General features: G+C 36.8%; 1 protein-coding gene across 2 annotated transcripts in view; it reads right to left on the bottom strand.

The window, feature by feature from the left end:
• cadm1a (cell adhesion molecule 1a) overlaps nt 1-16,808 on the bottom strand; it is a 183,604-nt gene that overhangs the window by 20,127 nt on the left and 146,669 nt on the right. Inside the window, exons 2-5 of one of the 2 annotated variants that reach the window (XM_033978598.2) lie at nt 10,835-10,852; nt 3,397-3,543; nt 2,123-2,275; nt 774-911 (exon numbers count right to left, since the gene is read on the bottom strand). In XM_033978598.2, coding sequence (XP_033834489.1) covers nt 774-911; nt 2,123-2,275; nt 3,397-3,543; nt 10,835-10,852 — 456 coding nt within the window. The remainder of the gene's footprint in view (nt 1-773; nt 912-2,122; nt 2,276-3,396; nt 3,544-10,834; nt 10,853-16,808) is intronic. The other variant, XM_033978597.2, reaches the window with a different exon arrangement.

Below are 16,808 nucleotides of genomic sequence, written 5' to 3'. Positions count from 1 at the left end.
TTAAGAATAAATCGACATGACCAAAGCTATAATTGATTTAAACATGTGTACCTCGTATCTGGGGACTTGATAGTCATGTTTATAACATTTTAAATACAAATTCTACATACCATCCCTTAAGTGTTGATGCAGAGATTTCAAACCTTTTTCTCACTGTTAATGGTGTATTAAGAAAAAAAAAAAAAAAAAACTGCAAATTTTTCATACACTACTGTCTTCTACAATTAAAAATAACTGTAACCTGTATACAAGAAATTCTAATTCATTTGTTAATTTGTTTCCAGATGTTTTATAGAAGTGAGAAGTGAGAAAAATAGACTATCCGTGTCCGAATGTCCACACTATTCCTGACTTAGGGCAGTATTTAGGGGTCACACCATTTTTAGAGGTGTCCGAATGGCCATGGAAAAAGTAGTGCACTTAAAATTTCCCACAATGCACCTTGAAAAGTAGTGGGCATCAGTGGTCACTAGACCCACCCATTGCACCATGACACAGAAACAACTGTTTGCATTAGCACCATGAAGCGTGATTCTGTGTAACAATTTTCCTGATGGGATGAAGAAAGTAGTGTCTGTATTAGTCATTACCCAAGAAAATGTAAAATGTAAAATGAACAGATTATATTTTCTCAGTTTCTTATTTATCTTAACAAGAATAAAAAGAATAAAGGATAATGCATTTAAAAAAAAGCAACCACAAAATCTTTAAAAAATCATAAATTAAAATCAAATAAAGATATAGGCTTATGCTGATCCTCTGTGTGCTCTGACCTGCTAGTTCCTTGTTGCCCTTCTTCCACCTGATGGAAGCGGCAGGTTTACTGCTCAGGGCGGAGCACGTCAGCTCCGTCTCATTGCCTTCATTCAGCACCTCGTCCCGGCTCTCGATGATCGGGTTACTGGGAGGGACTGACACCCACAGACAAAAAGACAGGAAAAATATATGTTATAAGAGGAACCTGTCCACGTAAAGTCAGTGACGGTTAGAAATAAACGAGTGTTGAAGCTTGACTCAAATGCACTGATGCCACATTATAATAACTGCACTGAAGTTACTAAGTCTGAATCATGCTTAATAAACTATTTCTGCATCGTCTTTGTTCATACTTCAGGGTGTCATTATTATAAAGTGGTACCAATAATTCATACATTTAAATACATTTTGTTCAAAACAAGGTCTAGGTTTTCAGTCTTTGATTTTGAGATTTTTGGCTTTTCTCTCTCACACTGTACAACAGCATTATGTGATGATTATACAAATACTTCCTCATGTAATAAAAACATATAATAATTAGCATTATGTAATAAACCTTAATTTTTTATATTATTTACTATTTGAACATTCATACACCAGAGGAGGCAACACTTATTGACACTAAAAATCTTCAGTGGTCGAGATCAAACTCTAAACCTTTGGGTTATTAGGCGCATGTTTTGCTGCTGCTTTGTCTTAAAGGACTCCACTCATACTGGGATGTACTGGCAGCAGAGGGAATTACCATGGGGAAAAATTATCTTAGTTAATAACAAACATGCCCTGACATGCTAATGTAAACAGGCAGTTGTAATGAACAAGTCTGATTTATGGACATTTAGACATTAGACATTCCAGGTCGTCATTGTAAATGAGAAGTTGTTCTCAATTGACCCACCTGGTGGAATTGAATAAATAAATAAATTTAGCAGACAATTAGCAGATATTTCTACATATGATGCAACAATCCTGGTCAAATTTAAACAACATATTCTTTAAGACTCTGAGGCAAAGATCTTTTTACAGAGGATTACTGGAATAAAGGTGAATGAAGATAAATACAAGTCCAGGTTGTTTTGATGAGGTAACAATGTTGTAACATGGTTAAAAGCTCAAAAAATGGTGCAAAATGTTGCATAATGTGTCCTTAAAACACACTTATTCAATTAATTTCCCAAAAAACACTGACATACTATACTGATATTGACCTTATCGTGCCCCACCTACTTTTACCTCTCTATGGAATGCTATGTAGTACATCTCTATTAGCTTGTGGGGACATATACATCAGCTCTCACTGGAATGAAGCACAGATGTCCTCGTTGTTATGTGGTGTTATATGGAACAGTGGATGTCCTGTGCATACCCAGCACTGTGAGGTCGGCGTAGGCCTCCTGTGGTGGGTCCGTGTACAGTTGGCACACGTAGCGCCCCTCGTCTGAGAGAGATACGTTGGACAAAGACACTCGCAGCTCGTTCTCTGAGAAGTTCACCAGCTGGAACCGCGCATCCTTTAGAGCTGCACAGGAGAAGGTACAAATTATACAGAGGAACTACAGAGCAATCAGAAGGACAGGTTCAAAAGTCAATGTTCACTGAATTTATAGACTTGAAGTGTAAGGCCCACATAGGTCTGTCATGATAATTACTATATCAACTTATCGTTTAGTATATGATAGCTTGAACAATATATTTTGGGAACATTTATCAAGGGTATATTTTTGTTGCAATAGTGGGGAAGTTTCTGGTATATTTTATGTAATACTGTAAGATTTAGAGATCAAGATTAATTATTGGATCACTCAGCTAATATTTTGGAGCTAAAGCTATTTTTATTTATATGTATTTATTATTTATATTTTATTTTTATTGTGTCAAAGGCATAAAATAGTTTCAATATTATCGTTTATCATGATATACTGTATTCAGGCAGAGGAGAGTGGTTTTATTTAAGGATGAATGTTCTTAGAGATATGGGAAGATATGGAAAGCCACTGCTCATCCAGACTGACATAAATTTTGAGTCTTTTATTCTTTTTTTTTAAACCAAGAAAGTCCCACTGAGATTTGGAATTTGAAGTCTTGGCCCTGACGGAGAGGCTATTGTCCATGTTTTTATTGGTAGGGGAAATTGGAGCACCTGGAGGGAAGCTACATACAGGCACAAGGAGAACATACAAACTTCATACAGAGAGCCTGGGAATCGAACCCAGGATCTTGTGATACAAAAGCAGACTACTCAGACCCTTTCCCATTCCACTGATATACTGGATTACTGGAAGAGGACGGTGGATGTTGGCACAAACAACTCTGCAACCACAGATCCAATCACTTAATGGACAATAGGGAACATGAATAAACAACTTGACTGAAAGGTTTTAAGAAGCTTTCTACAAACTGTCTCACTCTCGGTTCACTTTTATTCATTCCGGTCCCTCATATTCTAACTGAGACAGTGCAGGGAGTCTTCTTAAAACCTTTCAGTCAAGTGCTTGTCTTGGATGAACCAGACATTTTATCACAAACTTGTCTTGTGCTCTGGTCAGACTAAGTAAGTTCAGCTTTTTTTCCTCTTTTTAATAAGGTGACTAAGACCCTGTGATTGGACAAAGTAGTGTGATGGTGCAGAGATGTACTCACGTCGCACGTCCCTGAAGTAGATGGTCTGTCTGTTGGGGTTGAGCAGCTGGATCACAGAGTCGTCGTTGTTCTTGACTCTGCAGCTGATGATGGCTACCTCCCCCTCCACCACCGACACATTGTCCGTCACCAGGTTCTGGCTCACCACTGCACACAGAACAAGCAGACACTCGTTTTTCAAGATATGATTCTGTTCAAAGTTCACATTTTAAAACATAAAACATCTTGATGAATAGATAAAAAGACTGAAATATGAACTGACAAACTAATACAAGAATCACATTTCAGAATATGTTACTCAGTCGCTCTACTAGTTGAAATCAGCCAATGGAGTGGACAATGAGGTTGAAATACCATTAGGGAGGATCCTGTTTTCTGACATGATCTACATTCATCAGGGAATCTAAATAAATTTGTCACCACTCTTATTTCTTGCATGTTTATTGATTATTGGTAGCTTTTCTTTGATACTTTTTGAGGCCAAATCAGCAAAACATCGCAGTCCGTGATGTATCCTCTGCTATCAGCCAGTAGCCCATCTGGAAATATTCTCATAAAGACTTAAACCCCGCCCACCTGCTCTTCCACTTTTGTCATTCGGTGAAGATGTGCTCCATGGGGCAGGATATAAAACTGGGTAGTTGCAGTGGTGCGATTGCATTTCAGGGTCACTTTTTGCAATTTTGTTTACTCATACTGTGCCATGTATTTATTTTAAAATCTCTACAGTGTACCTGTCCTTCGCAGCAACTTTACTAACATAATAACCTATACCAAAAAGCGAAACCAACAAAATAGTGAGTTTGTGCGGATGTTAAGACCGTTTGCACAATAGCGTCATTTCATTGCGCGCTGATCAAAATCTACTTTGTGAAAATGTGCAAGAATCTGGAGAGGCGACAAAGTGGGTCTTGTTGAGTAAAATATATTGTAGTTATAAGTTGAATTCTCTGTCCTCCCTCGATGGAGACCTATGATTTCACGAAAGAAAGCAGATGGATGCTCTCGGCGCACTGCCTATACTGCGCACACTACATCAAATCAACTAAAGGTCACAAAAAAAAAAAGAAAAAAACCTTGAATTGGTCACATAATATTCTTTTGGACAGTATGAATAAATCAGTAAGTATTTTTCCAATCACTTGGGAAAAAAATCTGTTTATTTTCACACTAAAAATGTATAAATACCATACATTACATTGGACATTAATAATTCAGCATTAGGAATAGATATTATACTCCACAGGGTCGGCTCTTTCAAGTTTTTTACTCACTACATGGCAACTTGGTTCTACATTTTGCCAGTGAAAAAAAAATAAATTTTGAAGTGGAGTTTGTATGTGCACTCTAAACACCCACGGAGGAACTTGTGTGGTCTGAAGCTATGCCCAGAGCTGCCTAAAAAGTTCTGTAAGTCCTTTTAACATGTTCCAAACCAAAATGCCCGGAACAAGGGGTCAAAAGGGTCACTCGCTCCAAGAAACGTAATGTGAGGTAAACCACAGACAATATGCTGAATTTGGTAATAACTAGAGTCCATAAGGAAATATACACAAGGTTTTGTTTTGGTACTCAGGGGTCCAGTTTTAGTACTCTACACAAGGTTTAGCTCTTGCTTGCACCCGAATTAGTCCCGGTCAAGTTCAAATTAAGGTTATGGTAAAATCTGGGATGAGGGCTCTGAATGTTAATAGTTTATTCTTTGAAGTAGCCCCGGATTTGCTGTCATCAGTTTATTTTGTTAGCCCTGGTGTAGTGTTTTAAATATGATACTTGATGATATGGAAGTACTCACAAATTAATTATTTATACTTTTATGGGGGGTTTTTTGTGAGTCAGTCACCATGGTAACTCACTAACCTGATTCAGAGCAGGCTTTATTCCTCTAAGCCTGAGTTTAACCAGAATCTGCTCATGAAGGAGAGCTCTGATTGGCCAGTCGCAGATGGACCAGGTGCACTTTATTAGGCATAACAAGAGTTTGATTGTATTCTTGTATTCATGATTAGGATTTGATCTGTATGTATTTGTACTTTACACTTATTTTATTCAAATATTTGTTTCATCCCCTTCTGCTCTAAAGTGTGCTGGGAAGTGCATCATTAGATTACTTAATTCATTTACACTTTAAATTTTTGAGTTATGTAGGATACATAAAAACTCAATGAGCTACACAGCTCTCAACATATTAGATTAGTTAAAAATGGTAAAACACACTGTTACTGTCGCCACTGTGAAATTTCTTTTCTGGGATCTATTGATAAAGCCTTCCTGTCCTCTGCTAACTTCAAGGTTTACTATCTATGAGTTTTTTTAAGCCAAACAGAAAAGTCTGAGTTGTCTGCCTCAGGGGAGATTAACCCTCAATTAACTCTTAAACCCAGAGTTAATTGAATCTCCTTTGTGAAACAGGCCCATTCACTTCGTAACACATTTTTAACACAGTGGGCCATGTTCTTGACTGTGTGAGCAAAGAAAACAATTTTAACCCAATAGCTCCAACAGTGTTCGTGTGTCAGTGCATGGTGACCAAAAACATTGTCAAAGCCTGATCTCACTGTCACAGTTATTTAGGGCTACAACCACTAGGGGGGGCATATCCTCAGACAGAACTGCAGTGGCCTCATCAATTTATTTGTATTTTTTCAATTAATTCGAAGCACACCGCATGCACTTGAAACAAAGGGATAAAAGCTTTGTGCTTTAACATTGCATCAGTGTCATCACATAATGAAATGGCTCCTAAAAGTAAGTGGAGTGGGGCTGAAGGACAAAAAAGACAAAATTGGAGCAAAAAAATGCGAGTGAGCTATCATTTTTGGCTTTTAAAAATGTCATCCTAAGTTAATGTGTTAAGTGAGATATAGGTACAATTGGCCTTCAAAGCATATGATGTTTTGGTTTTTGATTACAATAATACTATATGCTTTTCTCACATGGACATCTATTTATTCATCTAATCATCTTGTATTTCTTTTATTATGCTGATTATTCTGCAAAAAAGTTCCATTATTTTACTGTGTTTTCCCTACACACTGAAAAATTTGCATATTAGTAATTTTGCCAAGTCTCATCATAACCACTCAGCCTGGTCTGGTGAGAGTAAATATGTCATAATAGCTTTTTATGTCCCTCTGCACAGACAGGGCAAGTGTAAAATCTAATTACATTCAGTATTGTTTTATAGCTGTGATTACATAATAATCACTGTATTAATCCTTTACTCTCTTCAGCCTGGCATCATAAATATAACATACTGACCTATCATACAGTGATATTAGCTCTGTGTGCCTGACCATGGATCTATAATAGCAGCCCCTCGGTCCCTATGGAGGATTGACTAGTGGCTGCTCCAGGTACTGCATCTCCCAGGAGCTCTGACCCAAAAGAATTTTCTCAGAGCTCCATACATTTTTTGTGAAGTCAAACTGTTCGTGTTCAGTTGACAGGGCATCCATAGCTTTTACAAAGGTCGGGTTTTGTAGGATTCTTCTGTATTTTCACAACATGAACTTTACATATTTTTTTTATTCACAAAGTGCCTAATGTTAGCTTTGAAGAATGTAACCTAACCACGCTCTGAGCCCACGCTAGCTCCACTCCAGCAGCTATAGCTCTGATTGTTGAACTGGTCACGTGGTGCATGTCTCTGTTGTCACGTGGGTGGGCGACCCTAGGCCAGTATTCAGGAAGTAATACTGGAGAATTTTTTGGGGGAGGCATTTCGTCCCAATGAGCACAGCCGATTGAAAACAACACAACACCATCTTTGGTTCATCTTCCAGATCTCATTATACTTCCATGGTGCTGACTGGTATCCTCTCTGTGTTCTATGTAGTAAAAAATAAACTTTACTAGCAATCTTGAAACTATGGAAAATATTGAAACCAAAGCAAAAGAAAAAAAAATCTTAAAGGGGGACTGTAACTTTTCTGGTCTTTAAGTAGATGTTATTGCTTTGCTTGGAATATTTGACGGAATGACATTAAATCTAACTATCTATCTAGCATATATCTACGTATGTCTATAAAAAAAAAAATACTTTGTACACCTTGCATTTTTACTGTGATCAGGGTCATCTCTCCACAGCTCTGACCTGTAACTTGGTCTGGTGACATCATCGTAAATATTGATAAGATAAATGCCAATTATACCAATAAATGCCAATTACTTTTCCTTTAGACCAGGCACAGTAATATCTTGGAGTAGATCCTTCGCCAGAAAAGTTACAGACTGCACCTTTAGTTATACTTGCAAGAAGAAAGACATTTATTAGCTTATTTTATCACTTGTTTTGTCATCAGTTATACTTTTTCATTGTTTTATGTTGCATTATATCACCAAAGCGAATTCCAAGTTTGTGAATTTAAAACAATTTATTTTATTTTATTTTATTTTTTTATTTTTTTTTTCTGGATTTTATTTTGAACTTGGATTTTTTTTAGAATTGTTAGAGCCATGATGCTGGAAAAAAGAAGATCAATGACAGTATGCGTTGAATACACTGAACCCTTAAACACCACGTATTATACTTCTATGGGATATTGCTAACACTTAACAGATTTAAATCACCATGTTTCCTTTTATTGTTTTGAAAATGCTATGACCACTTCAGATGTGCTTTTGTTGAAGTTCTAAGACTGTTGTTGACATTGTAGAAAGCTCAAAAAAGTAGATTTAGCATAACACCCCCTCTTTACCTCCAAAAAAAAAAAAAAAAAAAAGTGTGCACATGCTGTTGACATGGGCACGCACATGGACACGGTCGTGCATGAGACGGTGACATGGGCGTGCACGTGGACAGGAGCGTGCACGTGTGGCTCTGTGCACACACGGATAAGAGACTGGTGTTTGACTGGAGGGCATTGACAGGCAAAGTAAACCTGCACTATCAAACAGATGACACACAGCTGCACACTGGCCATGTGACAACGCTCTAAGTTCTATTTTAAGACTGAGAATGACAAACCAGGGAACAATACTTGACTACTGCATTTACAACTACATGTTTTGAATACTTAACAGATTTTTTGGTCCATGTATTTGAGCAAAATGTGTCTTGCTCCAGGTTTTGTTTTTTTTTTCTTGTCAGGGAATCAGAAAGTACTGTGAAGGCAAAACTCCGCTCTGGTCTCTATGTGAGTGACATGTGCTTATAAACCCATCACTGTGAATGATTAGGATGTTCTGAATGCATAAGGTAAGTGAGGAGTAACTCTGGACCACTGCAGTTCTAGTTTTTCCTCAAATATCAATAACCGTTTTGCAATATTACCATAAGCTTGTTCATTTTAAACAGTGTGCAGTGTTCCAATGTAATTCTTCACTTACCTAATGCATTCTGAACATCCTAATTATTCACGCCGATGAGTTCATAAGCACTTTTCACAACTTTCAGAGGACACATTGGAGTCACAGTAATGCTAACAACATCTACTCTATTGCTACCTGGTTTGCAGACACTAAACTGCTTTATAATTAGATGCAGACAGCACGCAGATGTCTAATTTTGATCCTTATACTATATGTCTGCACAAGGAAAATTTAACAGTTTTGGCTTTTTACCTGTTATTACATAAAAAATAAAATAAATAAATAAATAAATAAAAATAAATAAATAAAAATGTGTACAGCCACTTGCGGCCTACACTAAGATTTTTACATATTTAGCTATCTATAGGAAATCAAAAACTAAAACAAGATTCTAAAACAAAACAGACAACCAAATAAGATTAATATGGTTAGTAAAGACGTTTAGTACATGAGGCACAATTAAACACAAGACAAGACAATACTATGGTCTATGATTCTGCAAAATATGGAGCATCTTGCATAGTAAAAAATAAAAAAGTCTTGTCCAGATTATGTAATTTCCTTATTGACATTTCTTTCAAGATGATGTACTTTGCAAATGTTCAATCTCCAAATTCTGTCAGTATATTTTTTTTTCCATCATGACTTGCAAAACATCTTGTGAAGTGAATAATCTAGGTCCATGAGGTAAAGCAATCTTCAAGACTAAAACCTCACTGAAATGAAATCAAATATTAATTTAAGCCATTTAAATGTAGACGTTCCATTTATGCAGTGTGGTATTGTGAGAAAAACTAAACAAGAACAGCCATAAATAGATTAAAATGACTTGAATTGTTGTTGAATTGTTGATTTGAGTAGATTTTAGTAGTGCATTTTTTTTTTTTAATTCCTTGACAGTATATTTCACTTAACTTTCAAATTGTCGCTATAGAAACTAAGTGGACAAAAACCATAGTCACTATCAAACCAATCCCAATGAAATCTGCAGCTAACGATTATTTTAGTACTCGACCAGTCAACAATAATAAAAAATATTTATATACGTACATTTTTAAATCAGATAAAGGTTGAATGAGAAATTATATAAAAAGTAGTAAAGTTTTAGTTATCTTTACTTTACTTGAGTACATTTTAAAGTGGATACTTTTTACTTTTACTTTACTACATATGAGAAACGGTATCCGTACTTACTACTACACTAAATTTTTAAACAGGACTGAAAAGCAAAATCTTTTTTTTTTTATTAGAGTTTGAGACCTACTAAAAAGGCAGAGGGTTCATTTTTAACACGTCCTTAGTCAGAGCAAACAAAAATATACAAATGAAAACAACTAGGAAAAAAAATGTCAAATCAACTGACAAAATTCAGTGCAAATCTGTGTCAAAATCACTACATTTGAAGCTTTAATAGATCTCAAAATCACATAGTACTTATTTGTAATCTTTAAGTACATTTTTAAACAGGTGCTTTAATACTTACTGCAATAGATTTTTTCATGTCGTACTTTTACTTTTACTACTTGCTTTGCTTTGGTATCTGCTCTTCTACTTAAGTAACACAATTGAGTACTTCTTTCACCACTGTCTCAATCTCAAATCAAGAAAATACACTTTACAGCTCAGGCAGTTTAATTTATGGTTGTTTTTGTTGTAAATGTGTGTGACCATGGACCATATATGTGATGTTCATGTTGCAGAATTTGATGTCATGATTTCAGATGGAGGGCAGGAGACTTTATAACTCTATGGGACATTCACTGTTTTTGAAGGAAATATTCAAACTTATGATGCACAAATGTTGGAACTTATCTGTTTTTTTAAGAAATCGGGTTGAATTCCTTCCAAATACTATAATGGCACCATTTTCTGATGCAATTCTGAAGAAATTATTTCACTTTTGTTTGTTTATACTGACAGGAGGTGCTCCGTTTTGTGCCAATTTTATTTCACGTGAATAGGTTCAGTAATTACAGAGATATTAACCATAAGATCAACAGTTTAACAGCAAATCCCACCATAGAATTCTGACCTGTCCTCCAGCTCAGTTTAAACTAGAGATTCTACGGTTACGTCACATAAATGCAACCTATTTGGTGATGATAAACAAAGACGAGGCCCTTACCTGGATACTGGCCATCTCCTGTAGGTCGAGAAAAGCGGGATAAAGGGAGAGAAGGAGAGGAGAGAGGTCAGCGATTCAGAAGGCATCATGCAGGGCAACACAAGAGGAACAACAAGGCGCGGGCAAACAGGCAGATTTAACCATCAAGAGATTAGCAGATATAGCCAGTAACAATCATAACTAGAATAACTATGATCGTTTACATAACCTAATATTGAAATCACCTAAATTAGTATCCTTATCTGATTTCTGGCGTTATCAGATTACTGAAATAATCTGATTTGTGGATTTTCTGATTGTTCACACCTGTTCTGGCTCTGACAAGGGAAATTATGCAATAAAAGGGCAAAATAATGCGGCAAAAATAAAAATGAAACTGAAAATGTTAAGGGTCCTATATTATTGTGAGCTTTAAGTCATGTTATAATGTCGTAACCTCCTCAAAAACATACCTGGGGTTGTGTTTTGTTTCATTCACACATATCTGAGTAACTCTTTATTATTAGTCTGTCCACATCTCTAAAGCTCAAAATGCTCTGTTCCACCTTGTGATATCATGTAGTGGTAGTTTTCAATAGTTTAACAGCTACCTTTTACCTTTTGCTCAGTAGAAATGGGCAATTCCAGAGCTGAAATCATCCAAATGATTCTAGTGAAGATGTAAGGGGTTTAAAAACACACTGGAGCACTTCTTGTATTACCAAATAACATCACAAGGTAGAAAAGAATGTCTTCCGTTTGATCAAACAACGCGGCCTGATTATGCAGGGTTTACGTGTTAAACATATGTGAATGAAACAAAACACAACTCCCGGTATGTTTGTGATAAGGAAACAACATTATAACAGTAATATGAGCTAAATAGAGTAATATGAGCTCTTGAATGATTGAAAGAGTTCTATCCTAAACCTAGACACACCTAAAACACACCTGAAATATACAAAAAGAAGTGTCTAAGTATTGGGGATATTGCGATAAATGAAGTATCTTGCCAATATATGGAACTGATATTTTTGACATTTTGACTACTGAGTAAAATGGAAATGGAAGCAAAAGAAAGAGCATCATTTTTTTTGGTTGGTAAAATTGATGCTTCATTGTGCTTTCTCTTTCAAATACGACCATTACTCTAAAAATCGACTTACTGACACGTGTCACCAGGTGTTTTGGCTGATCAGATTACTCTTGTGCTGTAAACACACCAAAAATCAGATCTAAATATTGCGTTATCGGATTATTCTAGGCATCAGATGTTTACTGTCTACGTAAATGTACCCACTGTTGCGTGCCCAAGAGAAATCTGATCATCAAAAACACCTTGGTTACTTAGTGGGTTTTTAGAGTAACTGTTGTATTTGGACGACAAAATAGAATACATTTTTTTTTAATATATATCAACGTTTTCTTTTTCATTTTTGTTTTTGTCACATGAGTTTGCCGCTTTGTGCGCAATTTCCTTGTCAAAACCTGCACAGGTGTAAACAATCAGAAGGAAATCAGATTACAGATGGCCCTGTTTACATGACATCTCAATAATCTGATAACTCCAGAAATCAGATAAGGATCATATTTTTGCCGTGCATGTAAACATATCCAATGATTTAAAACTCAAACAGTAAAAATGATTCAGAAAGCTCTTAAAATTGCATACAGACCAGAAAAAAACAACAACAAACAACATAAGCAACATAGCATAAAATTGTTTTCAGCGGGAGGGTTAGCATTAGCCTCAAAACAGCAGAAACACCTAAAAGGCCACCACCGCATTTCAACCAGAGCTACTAAAGTGGGGGAGAGGAGGGGCGGGGTCTGGAGGTATGAGGGACACTGTGATTGGTCTAAAAGGTATCCACACTTCAAACTCCAGGTGATTGTAATCAGAAACACTTGGCTGGAATCAGGGCAGTCCTGTGTGATATCACCAAGTACTTAAAATTGCAGTAGAGGCAGTGTTTGATCAGAAAGCTGTAAACCTAAAATTACCCCCCCCCCCCCCAAAAAAAAAAAAAAAGGAATGGTAGATAATGCTATGAAAACACCATATACACAGTTTAGTAGCATAAAAGAAGTAGATGTGTGAACTGATAACGTCTCCATAAATATTGGGTTCTAATCAGAGTCCATTTGTCCGTTTAGTCGTCGTGTCATCTCAGGTCTCTGTTTGTGACAGTTTTTGATTAGAAAAGCTCTTCTTTCTTCATCTTCAAGCTCCAATCAGTGCTGAGGGTTTAATTGCCATCATCCAGAGAGTGGAGGAGTGGAGATGGATTTTTTTTTAACAAGACAATACCAAGAAGACACATAGTACACACATTACATAACATACAAAAGGGAAAGGACAGAAATATATATTTTTATTATTGTTTCTATATATTGTTTTAGGGTATTTGAGACAGTGGTTCCAGTTGAGTGCTGTTTGGTGGAGAGATGAGGAGACAGAAGGGAAGGAGAAAGAAGGAGACGGGAGGAAGTGGTATATTTTACATACTTATTTAGAGAAAGACAACTTCAATACAATTCAATACATTGGACATAGGCACTGTTATGATGATTAAAGTATCTGTACCTGATTTTAAGCCAGCAACATGTTTTAGCTTGAACTTTTAGGCCCGCCCACTTAGTCCTTTCTGCCACTGTGATATTGCACCATGACTCAGAAACAACTGTCTGGGATAGTGTCATGTGCATAGACTTTATAAACAAGAGGATCAAGGGAGTGTTATGTTACCCACAGCTTATTTCCCCAGGAGCAACCTCAGGGAAATAAGCTGCCTGATTTGTCTGTTATTAATGTTCATTTCTTGATTTATGGACACAATAATGGAATAAACATACAAGGATCATATACAGCGGGTTAATACGGACATTTTAAGACCAAAATTATGAGCCTGACAGCAGCAGTTACAGAGAGAGGGGCAACGTTTTTTCAGTAGAAAGTGAATGCAAGCCATAGTGGATGGAGCCATGACCCCTGAAAATGCACCATGACAATGTTTTAGATAGCGTCAGGCAGTTTGTTTTCCATAATTCTTAGTAACACTGAGCCTGATTGGATGAAACGAGGAGACACTGTCAGGGGTTTCTGCAGGCATATTAATTGAAACACAACAAAATGCTATATAAAATGAATAGAATGTATATTATACTTTCAATGTATTTCTTATATAGCATCTTTTACCATACGATACATGATGCAAAGAGCATTTATTGTGACAAGAATACATTCAATTAAATTAATCACATGCAGGATCTTTAAAATGTATGCATTTTGTACTTTGTTTGTGTAGCTAGTAGTTTTATTAAGAAATAACATTGTAAAAATATATTTGGTGCTTGAAAATAGTGATATATCATGTGCAGGATATGGATTATCAAATGTATCTCAAAATCGTGATATTATTGTATTGTGACCCATGTATTGTATTGAATCGTGAGGGACCTGTGATTCCCAGCCCTATTACCCATGATACTGCCTTGTGTTATTCAGAAACAATAAGTCTATGATACTGTGTGGATTCAGTGTGGGATGAGGAGTGTAAGCAGCGTGAAATGTGAACATGATGAGATTGGCACATTTAAAGCTACAGCAGCACAGTCCTGGTGTGTGGAGAATGGAGCAGAACTGGACGGTCAAACATGGATCTGCTATCAGCCTTAAAAGAACTGGATGTAAGATTTAGATTTTACAATGGAACTAAAGATTAAATCCTCTTCTTTTCCGCTACTAAACTGTAGATATTACTTTAATAGCATTATCTACTGTTCCTAGTGATTTTTGGCAACTTCAGGGCAAACTAGGGAGATTTGATGCTTTCTGGTCAAAAATACCTGCCTTCAGTGGCCGCTGCAATTTAAAGTACTATGTGACATTACACAGGACTGCCCTAACTCCAGCCAGGTGTAGGGACACCCTAGTCCGATACTGATATTGGATATCGGCACTGATATTGAAAATTTTGCTCGATCGGCTCACACGTATCGGTTCAGTCGATATCTTGGCTGGACATGCAAATTCATTTTTTGGGTTGTTTTTTTCTTCTTTAGATTTCACTGCTCAGATCAGACGGGCCTGACTTGTTAAAATCACCCGTCAATAACATTATAAACACATTTACATTATTTTAAGGATTTAAAAAATACTAAATAGAGCATGTATTCACACATGGGTATTAGTACAGTGCATGTCCATCTGCCTGTGCTGCAGATCACAGGATTAGAAAAGTGTGTTATGTATGTTATGTATGTAAGTATGTTAGCAGAGATATCATGTAAATTGAAGTAATAAGACTATTTACTCTTTGTATAGTCTGCTCAGAAAGTCTCATAATGTTTGAATTTTTATTCATTGCAAAGCTTTTCAGTAGTTATTTGAGGGACAAATAACAGCTGCATAACACATTTGGAGCAGTTCTGTCTTATTTAGTTTTAGGGTTGTTTTTTTTTAAAGAAAATGTATGCTGTTTTGGGGCCTTACACTGGTATTGGTTGATATCGGAGTGAATATTGGAACTGAAAACACTGGCTCGGTGCATCCCTGGCCATGTGTATCTGATTACAAACACCTGGCAACAGGGACAGGATTTGAAGAATGGGTTCCTGTTCCTCATATGTTCAAACACAGAATGAGCCTCACATGAGTCTCACATTTGTGTTGCCAGTTTCATTGCTGAAATACAGTTGGTTTAAACCTAAAAGGAGTCTCTGATCTGAATTATCACTACTTAAACCCCAGCACCTGCAGTCATATATTCAATTCAATACATTTTTGTAAAGACCAAAATCACAACAGCTGTTGCCTCTTAGGGCAGAACATGAGAACTGATTTAACCAACAGAAAGTTAGAAAATCAAAAATGAAAAAGAAACACACAAGCAAATTAATCAACAGAAAACAAGCAAATCAATAACTGTGCCAGGACATCCCCTGTCCTTAGACCCTCCTACTCGGCAAGGAAAAACTTAAAAAAAAAAAATAGTGGGAAAAAGAGAAACCTCAAGGAGAACCACAGTGAAGGAGAGATCCACTCCCATGGACAGACAGGGTGCAGATGTTCAGGACTAATGTGCATCCATTTGCAGATAGAGTTCAAGCCTATAGGGCCAGAGTCCACTCAACTAAGGGACAGAGAGGGGCCCACCCACAGCAGGATGGGAGCCACCCCAGCCAGGCACTGAGGCATTCAGCCAGGTGAGGGAAGGGAGGGTCCGGGTCCATATATTGAGAATGAGAAAAATGTGTATGTGTCCTCTATATGTTGGTTAAGACACTGGAAACACAGGTTAAGTTGTGATTGTGGCATTGCTTTTATAACAGTAAGAGCGCAGGCTACATACTGTTTCTTAAGGTATGTTTCAATGAGATAAGTAGTCTAAGCTGTCATTTGCACTTTAAATAAAAGTTGTTGGCTATTAGCAAGAAGATAATGGGAACCAGAACAAAATGGAATATTTGTGTGAGATGTTTATGTTGTTATGAAAAAGCCATTGTTTGTCACACAGCCCTGGATTGTGTCCATACTTTGAGTGAATTGCCTCCTCTTTTACAGGATTTACACGTCAGCTGTGAGCTCACACCATGAAATCTGTGAAGGTGGACAAATATGTTCACACTCTCACTGTTGTGCATATGCCACTGAAGCAGGAGGCATTCACTAAGACAAAGTCTGTTTTCAGAACACTTTTGTCCTGATGTAGACTAGGTTGGATCTTGTTTTGATATAGGTTTAGTTCTGGTCTAGTCCAGGATTACTTTCAAGTTTAGCTCCAAATGTGTAGCTTTCACTCTGCTCTTATAGTTTAACTAAGAAGCTACAATCACAGCTGAACCTGGGTTGCTAGTGTCTTAAAGGTCATGTATTTGAGCAAAACTTTTCTTGCTCCAGTACAAATAGATTGTATAAGCAGCTCTTGAGGTGAAGGTGTGTACTGTCTGCATCTAATCATAGTGTTTTAATGAGGTAGTGTGCATTAGCATA

The sequence above is a fragment of the Periophthalmus magnuspinnatus genome, chromosome 14 (assembly GCF_009829125.3).
Source record: "Periophthalmus magnuspinnatus isolate fPerMag1 chromosome 14, fPerMag1.2.pri, whole genome shotgun sequence".
Lineage (NCBI taxonomy): Eukaryota > Metazoa > Chordata > Actinopteri > Gobiiformes > Gobiidae > Periophthalmus > Periophthalmus magnuspinnatus.
The sequence above is the reverse complement of the archived record's forward strand: the minus strand, read 5'-3'. Positions and strand labels throughout refer to the sequence as shown.